The 14,271-nt window shown below is 38.0% G+C and overlaps 1 protein-coding gene across 4 annotated transcripts in view; it reads left to right on the top strand.

Annotated features, from left to right (window-relative positions):
- The window catches only part of PDS5B (PDS5 cohesin associated factor B), a 111,082-nt gene that overhangs the window by 93,401 nt on the left and 3,410 nt on the right, over window positions 1–14,271 (top strand). For 2 of the 4 annotated variants that reach the window (XM_067291137.1, XM_067291150.1), the window contains 6 exons: window positions 121–183; window positions 4,414–4,559; window positions 6,559–6,664; window positions 10,307–10,749; window positions 10,841–10,942; window positions 14,125–14,266. In XM_067291137.1, coding sequence (XP_067147238.1) covers window positions 121–183; window positions 4,414–4,559; window positions 6,559–6,664; window positions 10,307–10,749; window positions 10,841–10,942; window positions 14,125–14,266 — 1,002 coding nt within the window. The remainder of the gene's footprint in view (window positions 1–120; window positions 184–4,413; window positions 4,560–6,558; window positions 6,665–10,306; window positions 10,750–10,840; window positions 10,943–14,124; window positions 14,267–14,271) is intronic. The other 2 variants (XM_067291140.1, XM_067291145.1) reach the window with 2 other exon arrangements.

Here is a 14,271-nt window from a genome sequence, read left to right on the forward strand (position 1 = left end):
TTCAAGTTTAACATTTCAGAAGATGTAGAGAAAGTCCAATATATTCTTTTGTCAGTACTACCTCCAAAATGTATTTATCTTATTTGTTGATTTTTGTTTTTGTTGTTCCCTTCTTTACAGAATTTCAGTAACACCAAAAACTATCTTCCTCCAGAAATGAAGTCTTTTTTCACTCCTGGAAAGGTGTGTATGTATTGCTCTGTGTGTGTGTGTGTGTGTGTGTGTTTTCTTTAAAAAGCTAACCTGTGCAGTAGATAAACTCTTGACAAGTTTAAGAAAATGCGTTTTGTGCCTGAAGGGTTTATATACCAATAGTGAATGGGTAGAGAGAAAAGGATAGATAAAAGGGAAAACTGCTTGCATTTATGCTGGGTTGGTGGTAATAACGGCTATAGTCTGATCTGTCTTTAAAAAAAAAAAAAAAAAAAAAAAAAAAAAGCCCAACACTTGGCAAATGTGCAAAATAGGTAAGATTTTGCAGGTGACCACAATAATCCATATGAAGTGACAACTCTGGGAAGCTCTAAAACAACTTCAAAAATCCCCAAAGTTAATCTTTGTGAAAGCTGAATACCGTTTTGCAATAGCTTAGAAGATAACTTGGTATGCTTCAGATTTAGTGTTCTATGGTTATATCAGTTTGTTCTCTCTAAACATGCATTCTGTCCAACGGTAATGCTCTCTCTTTACTGAGAGAATAGATACTCTTTAGAATAAATTCTAGCAAAAAAAAGAGAAATGTTTTTATATGGATTAATGTGTCCTATTGATGATTGCAGGAGAATCTTGATCTACTACCTTGCAGAGAAATGAAACTGCAGTATCTTAGCCTTAGCTTTGCTAATGAAGCATTGGCTGAGAGTTATTGACTTCCTAACAGAGGAAGATTGCATATTAGGGAAAAATGCATACATACAGGAGCATCTTTTGATTTGAAGGTGAAAGCTAACATTTATTGATCCGAACATATGGTCACCATGAGGTTACAGATAAGATTGGTTGAACTTCATGGATTAGAGATTCACTTTTTATTAAAGACTCAAAAGTTTTTTTAAAAAAGTTATGTATCTCAAAATTTCTGATAGGTAGTCAGTGTTAAGTTCCCTCATCCAGTTTTTGACATCAAACATTCTTGCTAGTTTGTTCCAAACTTAATATAGTAAATGTAATATGACAGTGTTAAGAAACACAGAATTACAGAATTGTTGAAGTTGGAAGGGACCTTTTAGAGAGCATCTAGTGCAACCCCACCCTGCTCAAGCAGGGTCAGCTGGAGCAGGCTGACCAGGACCCTGTCCAGACGCCTTTTGAGTATCTCCAAGGATGGAGATTCCACAACCTCTCTGGACAACCTGTTCCAGTATTCAGTCACCCTTATAGTAAAACAGTTTTTCCTTAAATTCAGACAGAACTTCCCGTGTTTCAGTTTGTGCCCATTGCCTCTCATCCTGTTACTGGGCACCAATGAGAAGAGTCTGGCTCCGTCCTCTTTATGGGATATTTATACACACTGATAAGCCCCCCCACCCAGCCTTCTCTTCTCCAGGCTAAACAGTCCCAGCTCTCTCAACCTCTTATCATATGAGAGATGCTCTAGTCCCTTAATCATCTTTGTGGCCCTTTGCTCCAGTATGTCCATGTCTGTCTTGTACTGGGGAGTCCAGCATTGGACCCAGCACTCCAGGTGTGGCCTCACCAGTGCTGAGTAGAGGGGAAGGATTGCTTCCCTTGACCTGCTGGCAACACTCTTCCTAATGCAGCCTAGGATACCATTGGTCGCCTTTGCTACAGGAGCACATTGCTCGCTAATGGTCAACTTGTTGTCCACAAGGACCACCCAGGTTCTTCTCTGCAGAGCTGCTTTCCAGCATGTACTGGTGCATGGGGTTATTCCTCCCTAGTTGAAGGACTTTGCACTTGCCTTTGTTGAACTTCATGAGGTTCCTCTCTGCCCACCTCTCCAGCCTGTCCAAATCTCTCTGACTGGCAGCACAGCCCTGTGGTGTATCAGCCACTCCTCCCAGTTTGGTATCATCAGCAAACTTGCTGAGGGTGCACTCTGTCCCTTCATCCAGGTCACTGATGAGTAAGTTGAACAGGATTGAACCTAATATTGACGCCTGGCACACACCACTAGTTACTGGCCTCCAACTAGACTCTGCACCACTGAGCACAGCCCTCTGAGCTCTGCCTTTCAGCCAGTTCTCAGTCTGTCTCACTGTCCATTCATCTAGCCCATACTTCCTGAGCTTGCCTATAAGGATGTTATGGAAGACAGTGTCAAAAGCCTTGCTGAAGTCAAGGTAGACAACAGCCAATGCTCTCCCCTCATCTATCCAGCCAGTAGTTCCAGCATAGAAGGCTGTCAGGTTGATTAAGCATGTTTTCCCCTTGGTGAATCCATGCTGACTACTCCTGATCACTTTCTTGTCCTTCATGTACTTGTAAATGGCATCCAGGATTAGCTGCTCCATCACCCTCCTAGGGATCAAGGTGAGGCTGACTGGCCTGTAGTTCCCTGGATCCCCCTCTTTGCCCTTTTTGAAGATAGGAGTGACATTTGCTTTCTTCCAGGAACCTCACCCAATCGCCATGACCTCTCAAAGATTATCAAGAGTGGCCTCACAATAAGATCAGCCAGCTCTCTCAGCACTCATAAGTACATCTCATCAGATCCCATGGACTTGTGTACGTCCAGTCTGTTAAATGCTCCCTAACCTGATCCTCCTCCACCAAGGTTTTAAGCCCTCCTTTCTTCAGACTTTTTCCCTGGTCTCTGGGGCCTAGAATTCCTGAGGACTGGTCTTACCAGTAAAGACTGAGGCAAAGAAGGCATTCAGTACCTCAGCCTTTTCTGTCGCTTGTCGCTAGGGCCCCTACCTCATTCAGCAGCAGGCCCACATTTCCCCTAGTCTCCCTTTTACTACTGATATATTTGTAGAAGCTCTTAAACACACAGTTTATGCTACCATGAAATATCCTGGTTTTGTATTTTAACTTCTAGAGCTAGGTGCTCTAGCTACATCTTTCATGATCTGGAACTGAGTAAAAAGCAGCAGAAGTGTACTTAGACACATAAAACTTTACAATTTTTACAATTTTACAATTTTTTTTCCCGTCACCAGAGCATCATGGAATGAGAGTTGGTCTAGGGAGCCTTGTCTTAAGGGAATGGAAGACTAGCTTGCGTGGACATTAGACGTGGATATAAGCAGGGAACAGTGCTACGTATATCTGAGGGCAGCAGGGCTTTGAGTGTGGGTTTTGTGTTAAGGGGGAACTGTTAGTGCAGGCCAATCTCAGTATGAAGCCCAGTCCACTATGAGTTTGAACTTGTGCTTTTGAGCTTTTTCATATATTCTTATTGATTAATGTTAAGTTCTAAACTAATAGGTGTAAATTCTTAACAAGCCTTGGAGAACAAAATTCAGTTTATTTTTGGAGAGGCTATTCCATGTTTTTTATACTCAACAGAGTGGTTCTTTGCTTTAAGTGTAGAATTCCCTCTACCTATAAAAACATAATCAGCACATCCGTGGCATGCATATCTGAAAAAGGAGCACTCAAAGTTGCTATGATGTGCATGTGCATTTTTTCAGCTGTCAGCAACTTAAGTCACAGCCACAATCTAACACTGAAATAGAAAATGGATCATCTTAAGTACTGTGAAGTTTGGAGGTCACTGATAGGAATGGTCTTTGACATTTTTGTACACGTGTGTTTGCTGTAAACATGTATTCTCTTTAGGAGTAGCTGAACTCTTTCAACTGTCTTGAAAGTTAGTATGAACTGGAGGTATTTGGCACGTCTGCAAGGTAACCCACTTAAGTAGCCTGGACTTCATCAGTGTCTGGATCCTATTTTGGCACCTATTAAAAGCCTAACCATTTTTAAATTTGTGCATAAAGCATCAGAATATTTGATTCTGAGGCGCTTATTCATTCCTAGTTGAAACTACTGTGGTTTGTCATTACAGTTAAGCCAGTCTAATGGCTGACTTCCTGAAAGGGCTGTCCTACTCCTGCTGTTTCTGTTTTGCTGGTACAGGTGCTTAGCTGATCCAAATGGTGAGCTGGTTCAGGAAGCTATATCAGCAGAAAACAAACTGCACAAAAAGTGGTTTACTGCAAGGTCAGATGAGCATCCAATGCCAGCAATGAGAATAGGACTGAATAAGGATTGAGAGGGCTGACACTGTAGTGTCAGCTAGCTATTTGATTACAGCTCTCTGAACTTCTGGCTTCTGTTGTAACTTTCATATTTAAACGTTTGTCACTTCATGTTGTAATTAAGATACTGATTGCAGAATGTGAAATTTGTGAATATTTTAAGCATAGTACATGTTATTTCAGGCTAGATATGTAATATCTAAATGTGTAGATTAAAATAAAGGATATATATTTTTGGTTTCAGCCCAAAGCAGCCAATGTTCTTGGAGCAGTTAATAAGCCTCTTTCGTCAGCAGGCAAGCAGTCTCAATCCAAATCTTCACGAATGGAAACTGTAAGCAATGCCAGCAGCAGTTCAAATCCAAGCTCTCCAGGAAGGATCAAAGGGAGGTTGGTAGACAACAAAGCAGCTTTGCTATTTCAAGTATTTGTAATGGAAACTTTGAATATTTCTATAACACTTTCTAAGTGAGAGACAGAATTTATTCTCTTATTTTGAAGTTAGGGTACCACATATCGGTATAACTGAAACTAAAAATTTGGCTTTCTAACCCCCAAAATAAATTTGCTTTAAAAAAAAAAAAAAAAAAAACTTCAAGCACAGTTACATAAATACGATCCAATTGTATCCAGATTGGATGAAGAAAAGGAGGAGGAGAGCCTCATAGCTTATACATCTGCAGTTCCTAGCAACCTTGTGGCCAGCTCTAATGTTAACGACATGCCATAGACAGTGAGACAGATAAGGCGTTGTGGTGATCTGGCCTGGCTTCCTTCTGTATAGATTTATCCTGGACTTCGCAGATGAGAATAAATTTGAGAGATTTTGGAAGAATAAGCATTTTTGGATTTTAGATTGCTTCTGAGATGGACAGGAATATACTGTAATGATAGGGAAGTTGTCTTCTAATTAGCTGTCTGTAAAATTCATACCTTATGTTGTGTCAATTTTCTAGGGTCTTCATCAGTCACAGTATCTTTCGATGTTCATTTGTTTTACTGAAAGTCATGTTATCATTAATTTGTTTCACAGAGATATTTTGAGATTGCATAGCCCCCGTTATTCATCTTTTCTCACGTGAATTCAAGACTGAGGGAAAAGTTAGGTTTGAAACTAAGACTTTTATTTGATTCTTCTGTGACTCTTTAATACGTAATATGAATTTTAAATGTAGTGCAATGTCTTGTAACAAATACTTTTCAAGTCCCTGGAAAGTCCACAGAAAGACTTACTTCTTAGAAGTCATGCAGGTTCATATACAAAGTATGTTACTGGCTAAAGACAGGCTGGAGTCCAGGTTCCTCTCCATACCCAGTGAAACGAATCTGAAACTGATATTGTTCTACATCCAGCTTATTTAAAAAAAAAAAAAAAAAAAGCTGCATTCACATCCTAAGCTATTCTGGCTTCTTTATAATCTCCTCAGTTCATGTAAGTTAGCTGATCAGTATTTTGAATGAAGGCACCAAAGAGGAAAAAAAAAAGTCCTTTGTAACTGATCATAATGATTCAATCAGTATGACTGACTATATACATGTAATGCTGCGTCTGTTAAGGTGATGTATAAAGACTGAATTTCTAATATGTCATAGCTATTACAGATTTTATACTTGTAAGAATAATGATGTCTTTCTCAGCTTAGGGAATGCACAGGAAAGGGAGTTAAGAGTTGGTGTATTTGAATACCCCTTTTGCTTTCAGTGCATAGCATATTTCTTTTCCCTAAAAACTGTGCACTCTTATTGAAAATTCTGCTTCTTCCAGCCCCAGAGCAGATGATTCTTCTGTATTGGCTTTCATATACTGACTTTTATCCATGGGTCTCAGTGTTCTCCAGACAGGGAAAGTATCATTGTCTCCATTTACATAGGCAGAAACTAAAATAAAAATTAAATTGCTTACTTAGTGCTGCCCCAAATAACAAATGAAAGCTGAGGGATGAACTGGTCTATGAAATTTAAATATGCTGTTTTAATTGCATAAACCTCACCATAGTGTGCATGCTCTGGTTGGTGTGTCTGTGGGAGTCATATCATGCTTGATATATAAAAGTGTATGCAAGTATATACAGATGCAAAGATCTTTTTGTAACTCAGTAAAGCTTTTCTGTTTCAAAACTAGCTGAATTTTCTTTTTTTACTGGGAAATATATGCAGTGTGGTCTGTGATTGACAGTCTTGTCCTGAGACTTAGCTGTTCTGGCTTGTGATATCATGTGATACCTATAGTAGCCAGAGTGAAAGGTTCTACCAGATTGTTCCTGGATAGGAATAGATTTCTTCTGAAGATTGTTGCTGTTGGTTAATACATATATATATTTTTTTTAATGATTGCTTTTTTTAAACGATTGCTTGCTGTAATGAGTAGAATAAATCTGTTGATTTTTAGGCTTGACAGTACTGAAATGGACCATAGTGAAAATGAAGATTTCACACTAACTTCACCATTACCAGGAAAGAAAACTGACAAAAGAGACGACTCTGATCTTGTAAGGGTGAGCTGTTTGGCTGCATTGCAAATGTTTCGTTTTGAGTCAACAGAATTTAAAAAAAAATGAATGTGGTGATACTTGATATCATTCAAGCAGATATGCTTTTCTAATCCAGACTTTACAGGAAACTGAGTTGATGGTGCAAGCTACTGCAAAAAGTGCGTAGATTCGGAGATGAAAATAAAATGAAAAATGTTCAATTTGTCCATTTTGGATATGCATGTTACCTTTGTATCATACTGAAAATTTTTGTAAGCTGTCGAGATTACTTGTTATGATTTGCAGGATATTGATAGGATCAGGTGCTGTTGGAGCGAGGGTGATGGGAATTAGCTTGTGATTTGTCTCATGCTCAGGATTCATTGCTGAAGCATTCGGAATGTTCAGTCTGCCAGTATGCTTGGACTCTTTTTACCCAGTATGTGGTGATTTATTGTTTTAATGTGTATTTGATGGTTACTCAAAATACAGCTTTGCAAGAATTATTTCAATTAGCTTGAGAATGATTCGCCATGTAGGAGTTTGGGGAGAGTGGTTTAACCATTCTGAGATCTCGTGTTGCCTCTGAGGATATGAAGATCTGTTTTATATATAGTTTCTGGCTTGTAGCTAGCAAAGTGGTAATACTTCATTACAGGTTTGATGTATTGTAATTCTCACCTTTTTTTGATATTGTCCCATTACTGATGCTTCATTACTGATGCTAAGGCATGTTCTCCTTTTCCAGCTAGCTGTATGTTCCTTTCAACAGCTGTAAGGGAACAGCAACTGCTCTTTTTTTGGTTATCTAGAATACCAGGAGGGCACGATGATTTGATGTTGGATTTAGATGTTAAAGGAAAAGTTGTCTCAGTAGCCATTATTGAATCTGTTTTCTTGCATGAAACTTGTTGCATAGTGGTGAAAGCAGGAAAAATGCTTAGTCCTGAATGCCAGGTATCAAAAGTAGAAGTTGTAGCTTGATTTTAAATCTGCTTGTGTGTGGAACGGTCCTTCGCTGGCTTTAGGGCAGAGTAAGCTAGCTAACTGATAGTTATAGACAAATACAATCTCACAGGATTTAAGTAGACTTAATGCTTAACAAGCACATTGCTTATACTGTTATATAAACCAGCTGTTCTGTGAGAACATTGCTGAACTCCATGAATAGCAAAATGTTGGCATTGGTATGTGTTTTTTTACCTCATCAGCATTGTTCAGGAGCAGTTCTGCATCTTCTATATCTTTGAGAGATTTTAGTGAATGATCACAAGGCCTTTTGAGAGTGGTAGGCCTATCTTTAATTCTTACTGATGAGTTTCTGTATTTCTCTAGGTCTGTGATGCTAAAGGTTTCTAATAAGGTTATAAAAATGGATTTGGACTCTTCCACAAATGTAGGACTGAAATATATTTATTGATATTAAAAACAGGTTAAATATTTCTCTCAAGTCTGTAGCATCATTATATCAGAATACAGAAGAATCATCCACCAAAGAAAAATTATGATTGTACTGCTTTTTTTCATTCTAAGAGCAGTTTTAATAAATTAATAAGAATTTCACATACCACTAGTAAACTTCAGTTCTCTTTCTGCCTTGATAACAGTTGGCAGTTTGTCAAATATTATAGTAATTTGAGATAAGCATGAAAAAATAATCCGAACAAGATAAAATTCATTAATTGTGTTTTCTAGAATGCATTGAGGATATGTGATGTCTGATGTCACTGCTGCTTTTTTTTTTTTTTTTTTTTTTTTTTTTGAACTGTCTGTGACGTTTCCTTTATTCTATTATGTCAGTCTTCTCTGTTGCATTTTTCCAGGTTGCTTAGGACACAGAAAGCTACTGTCTGGTAAAAATGCCCTATACTTTTGCTAGCCTTGAAGTGCACATAACCATCTTAAGCTGTGATACGTTGTGAGGAAAACAAGCTAGCACAGCACAAAAACAGAAAAATCTGGAATTTTGTATCAAAAGAATAACACGTTTGAAGCCTGATGAGTCATAATGTAACAGACTTTGGAATTTTCATTCCTACACCTGACTTTCCTTTCAGCCTTAAATTTCAGACCAGTATTGCCAGCTGAACAGACGCATTCTTTATATGACAATCTGAAATATATTAGTTGGTATTCTGTCATTTAAAAATTGTGGTGAACTTCACTTATGTTAATTCCAAAACTATTATAGCAACTTAATTTAGATTGCTGGAAGCAAGGCAATTGTAGTGAGCTAACTTCACTTTCAGTTATAGGCTCTCTTGTTGATGTTGTTGATGGAATATTAACTTTGTTATAAAAAAACAATATTCCTATGTTGATCGGTGACATCAACTGAAAAGCAGAATTTTAATTGTGGACCAGAAAGTCCCTATTTTAAAGATGTCACAATTCAGGATATTTGTCCAGATGACAAGGTAGAATAACATGCTGGTTTTAAGGTTGCGTGGCACTTTGTTAAACCTGAATAAGAAACTTTCATTTGAAACTCAGCTACAACCATAATTAATAAAAGCAGCTGCAGTGTGAGAGATGCTCACAATCACTGCAAGAGCAAGTAGAACAGGGAACAATGAGCTGTTCTTTCTGCTTTTCTTGACCAAGGTTCACTGCTAAAGTAGAGACACATATTTGTAAGCTGACTTCTATCTTAAGTCACAAGAAGTGATGTGAAGGAAAAAAAATGTCCAGTCTGGTTTTAAGTGGCATAACTATTACCATGTGGGTTAAGTTGCAATGTGACAAATATCAATAAATGAGTGTTTGTATTGTTGAAATAAGGTAATGTTCCTTTGAAATCAACCTTGGTATGAAACTGTGAAATACAGTAAATATTTAGACTTTTGTCCCTATGAAATGGTAAGTGGGTCAATATATACCTCTTTTTTCAGCTCCAGTAAGCACAGTTCCAAAACTAAAAGGTGTTTTTTTTTTCTAGATTACTCTTACACCACAGGGGCCATCTGCCTGACCTAACAGCTGCCTATAGAAATCTTTGTACAGTGAAGAGCCATATACAGTGAGAGCTAAATGATAGAGAGGTCAGGGAATAGTCTGTGTTCTGAAAGCTTATGATTCAGAAATGGTTCTGCTTTTCTTCTAATTTTTTTTCTGTTGAGAAGAGCAAACGTTGAGTCTCAGTGTAGCTCTGATAGTCATAGCTGTCAAAGCACTGCAAACTTCTGTGCTTCCTTCTATATTATGGATTCAAATTGCCAACTGTCTCCTGTATTAGTGCTGTGCCATTGCCAGTGTGAGAGCCAGGCATAAGCACCTTTCAACTTATAAAAAGGCTTGAGCCACAAGTTGGCCATTTCTGTCCTATATATTATCTTATTTTCCTAATGATAAAAATACAATTATGGATATTCTAACTGATCGTGTTTGCCACAGCTGAGGATACAAATGAAGACCTTACACATTTCTGTAATCTAACTACTCGTCCTTAACATAGTCTTTCTCTCTTGCTTCTGGCATTTTATTTGTATATGTGCATTTATACTTTTTGCAAAGGCTTTTGAATTGGATATGATGGAAAATCTTAGTGTGACATCTTGAGTAACTTTAAGACTTTCTTCTTCAGAAGTTTCCATTGCTTTTGTGTACTTGACAATTTCTTATGGCAGTTTAATTTTTTAATTTTAAGATGTAATCTTACCTTTTCAGTCAGAGATGGAGAAGCCTAGAGGAAGGAAGAAAGCAACTATCACAGACTCAGAAGAGAAATTAGGCATAGATGACCTGAATAAGCTGGGGCAAGAACAGAAACTTAGAGGAAGTCAACGGGGAAGGAAGAGACCTGCAGTTGTGTCAGAATCTGATGAATCACAATGGCAAGAGGAAAAAAGGCTAAAAGAAGATGTGATAGAAAGTGAGGATGAACAAAACAGTCCACCAAAGAAAGGCAGAAGAGGACGCCCTCCAAAAGCAAATAATGGGGGAACACCAAAGGAAGAACCAGCAGCAAAGTCATCAAAAAGGAACAAAAAAAAGCAAACAGCAGTAGCAGCAGTAGAAGAGGAGGAGGAGGAGGAAGAAAGGCAAACAGAAAACATGGAACAAAAACCAAAAGGCAGGCAAAATAGGACACCGAAAAGAACGCAACAGAGGTAAGTCCATCTTCTTGTTAGCTGCATCTTTTTTATCCTTGAACACCAGTTATAATTTGATACTTTGCAATTTGGGTCTTCCTCAAAACAGAGCAGAACCATCTGAAACTAGTACAGTTGAATCAGCACAATCTACGCCACAGAAAAGACGAGGAAGGCCATCAAAAACACCACCATCACAGCAAAAAAAAGTGTAAGTGGTGAATATTTTCTGAATTTGTGTTTAGTAAAAATTAAAATATACTTCTGTGCCCCAAAACAATCATTTACTGAAAATATTTCAGAATACTTAAATTGACAGTTACGAAAATAAATTACCAGTGTTATTTCTAAAATGTTTTCCCTATCTGCTTCTCCTGGAGCTTCTCAAATCAGAGCAATAGGCTACAACTAAAAGTTTAATGTGCTCCGGTAGCATATAAGTAGCTTTGCTCTTTTAGGAGAAAAGTCAATATACCCTGAGGGCCTTGAGGATAAGGCTTTGTGAGGACTTCAGGGAGCAGAAAATTGTTCCTGTTCATTTTGGATAGGGAGGAAGAATCAAATTGCTACTGTAAGGAAAAGATGTTGTGGAGAATAGTTTTTTTTTTCTAATTCTTTTTAAACTAATTTTCAGTACCTCTCTAATTTGTGGCCTCCTTGTTTTAAGGTAATGTATCATCCACTTGAATAGTTTCCAAATGAATAAAGTGTGTGCTACACTCTCTGAAGGATAATTGTTCTTAAAAATTTTAACATATACTATCTCTAAAATGAAGGTGAACTGTGGCTAGCTTAATTTTCTTGTACTTACTGTAGAAACTATGGCTTTTTCTTTATATATACATACAATATATGTAAATCACAGGTGTACAAGTGGATAGGACAATAAAAACTGGGCCTACTGGCATTAATCTGCAGCTCATGGAACAGATTTGCAAGATACCTTTCCAGAACCTGGTGTTGAATTTTTTGGACACTACTTATGCACATCTCAAATCTGGGGTTTTGTATTATTCTGTTGGTTGTTAGTTTAGTTTTTCTAGCTTCCAGACGTATCAATGTGTGGGTGGTCCTCTAGTAGTTTAATGCACCAATTTGCCTGTCCCCAGCAGTTTTTTTTCCCATACCCCAGGTCTTTGCCTGAATAAGTTTGTCCCCTCCAGTTAACTTCCAGTTTCACATCTGATCCCTTGTGCTGGCATTCTGCACCCACGGTATCCCAATCCTTCCAGTCTTCTCGTGGACCAAGACTCTTGTTTTTCTACCTCACAGTCGAACCTTTCCCACTCCCATATGCTGTAAGTGGAAGCACAGGTCCCAACGCTGCCTTGGTTGCTACAGAAGTCCCTGCTACATAAGCAGTGAAACAAGAGTTGCAGGCAGCCACTTCACCACGCACAGAGGGCATGCAAACAAGTTATTTGTTGGGTGACGTGCTATGTGGCATTTGTCCAAGGTGCCCTTTAGTAAATACTTAAGTATCTTCTGGTTCACTTCTTAGTGAAATCAGTGAACTTCCCAGTGAGTTGATTTACCCCACGGTAAATGCAAATTAAACTGTATCAGTGTGCATGATCAATAACAGTGGCACAATGGTTCATTCATGTGTATAAATGTAGCTCATAGCATGCGGAGCCCAAATAAATTGCTTTAAGGGTTCAGAAGTATTTGGATCTATTCTAGACTTACACACAAAGATGTTTTGAGATTATTTGGGGGGGGGTTGTTTTGTTTTGGGGTGGGGGTAGTTTGTCTTTTAATTTTGTGGTCAGACCCCCACTTTAGACTGTTATTTCTCAAATTTGCAAGAAAAAGGTTAGACAGCAGTAAATCCTCAGTCTTCAAAGTGGCCGCTAACATGAGCTGGTTATAGTCAGACCCTTCTGTCCATGTATTATCTACAGGGGTTTTAAGTGAAGGAAATTGATAGGCTGAGCAGCATTGTGTACTAAAAGGGAGAATATATCTAATCCAAATGCCTAAAGCTTTCTAGGCTGTTCTGTGAAGGATTTGGAGTGTGTGGGCCAATGAATCTGGGTCTTTAACTATGAGGTTATAGTGTATAACCTATTTCTAATAGTGAATAGGGTTACCTACCAGCACCTGTGAGCTGGCTTATTTTTGTAAAATGTGAAAACATGAATGTAGATTGTGAATATTTCTTTTGTTTCCTTTCCAATTCTGTTGCTTTTGTCAGCGTCATGAAAGACTTCAGTTGGGCTATTTTGCCTTGTTTTTCGAAGGAGGTCATGTTCGTTGGTGCTAAAGCACCTACTATACGATAAATACTATATGCAGTTTGGGGGTTTTATTTTGAACTGATTTAGTGCGGTCCTCTGAACTGAAAATTCCTATCACATGTATGGTTTGAAAGAGTCAGAGGACAGGCGTTTTGGATCTGTATGTCTCCACTGGGGATCTGTGTGTTGCTTACCTGGAACAGAGCTTCAGATCTAATTTCATCCAAAAAGGGCTCTAGCTTGCATGCACAAAAACAGCTTTGTGAACCAAACCAAAATACTGTAAGTGGGATGATTCAGTGATTTACTTCTGAACTCTGCTAATGATCCAAACCAAAATGCTAACGTAGATGCAGCTGTAGTTTTGGATACATATCTATTCAGATTTTTTTTCGGGGGGGGGGGGGGTGAAGCTAGCTCTTATTTTAAGCAAATGGATGTTTTTGCTTATTGTTCAGCTCCCATAATTGCTAACTAACAAAGATGATTTCAGATATTGTTGACTGATTATTCTTGTCTTAGCATGAGCTAGCTTGGTAGATTTGCATTTAGGTTCGTTATAATGTTAATTTCAGAAATGGCAATATGGATTCTTCCAGGTCTGTAAAATATATATATATATATATATATATATATATTACATCTATATATAGATGTAACTATTCAAATGTCATGGTGTATATACTGCTGCAGAAGTGGAGTACATCTGTTTATGGAATTCAGTAGATGGAGTTTAAAAATAATAATAATAATTTAAAAAAAAACAGTATTCGGTCTCTAGCTTTTCCAGTTCTCCAGTGTCACTGTTGCATCAGCCTTCTTCAACCTGTATTCTGGCACTAAAGAGAAGAATCTCTCTTGCCAGTGAGCTCATTTGAGTCTTATAGATACAAAAATTGTTAAGCTTTGTACTCCTGGCTCTTTATTCTGGAAAAATCTTGTTTTCAAATACTGTTCAGCCTCCAAGTTACACCACTTCTATTCTGTATACAGATGAAATAGAAAGCCATATGTGGTAGAAGTAATACATAAAGCAAAATCTTAAGACTGCTGTTCTTAAAAGGTTAAATGGAATGCTTGTTCTTATGCAAAGTTTTTACATGTACAGACCCATATACTGTGAGACTGATCTTTATTTTTCTTCTGATTGTAGCCGTGCAGGACGTTCCAAACAAGCAGCCAGTAAAGAGAATGAATCTAGTGAAGAGATGGATGTATTTCAGAGTAGTTCACCTGTCAGTGATGACATTCCCCAGGAAGAAGTAATGGAAGAAGAAGAAGTTTCCACAATCAATGTAAG

The sequence above is a fragment of the Apteryx mantelli genome, chromosome 1 (assembly GCF_036417845.1).
Source record: "Apteryx mantelli isolate bAptMan1 chromosome 1, bAptMan1.hap1, whole genome shotgun sequence".
NCBI classification, from domain to species: Eukaryota; Metazoa; Chordata; class Aves; order Apterygiformes; family Apterygidae; genus Apteryx; species Apteryx mantelli.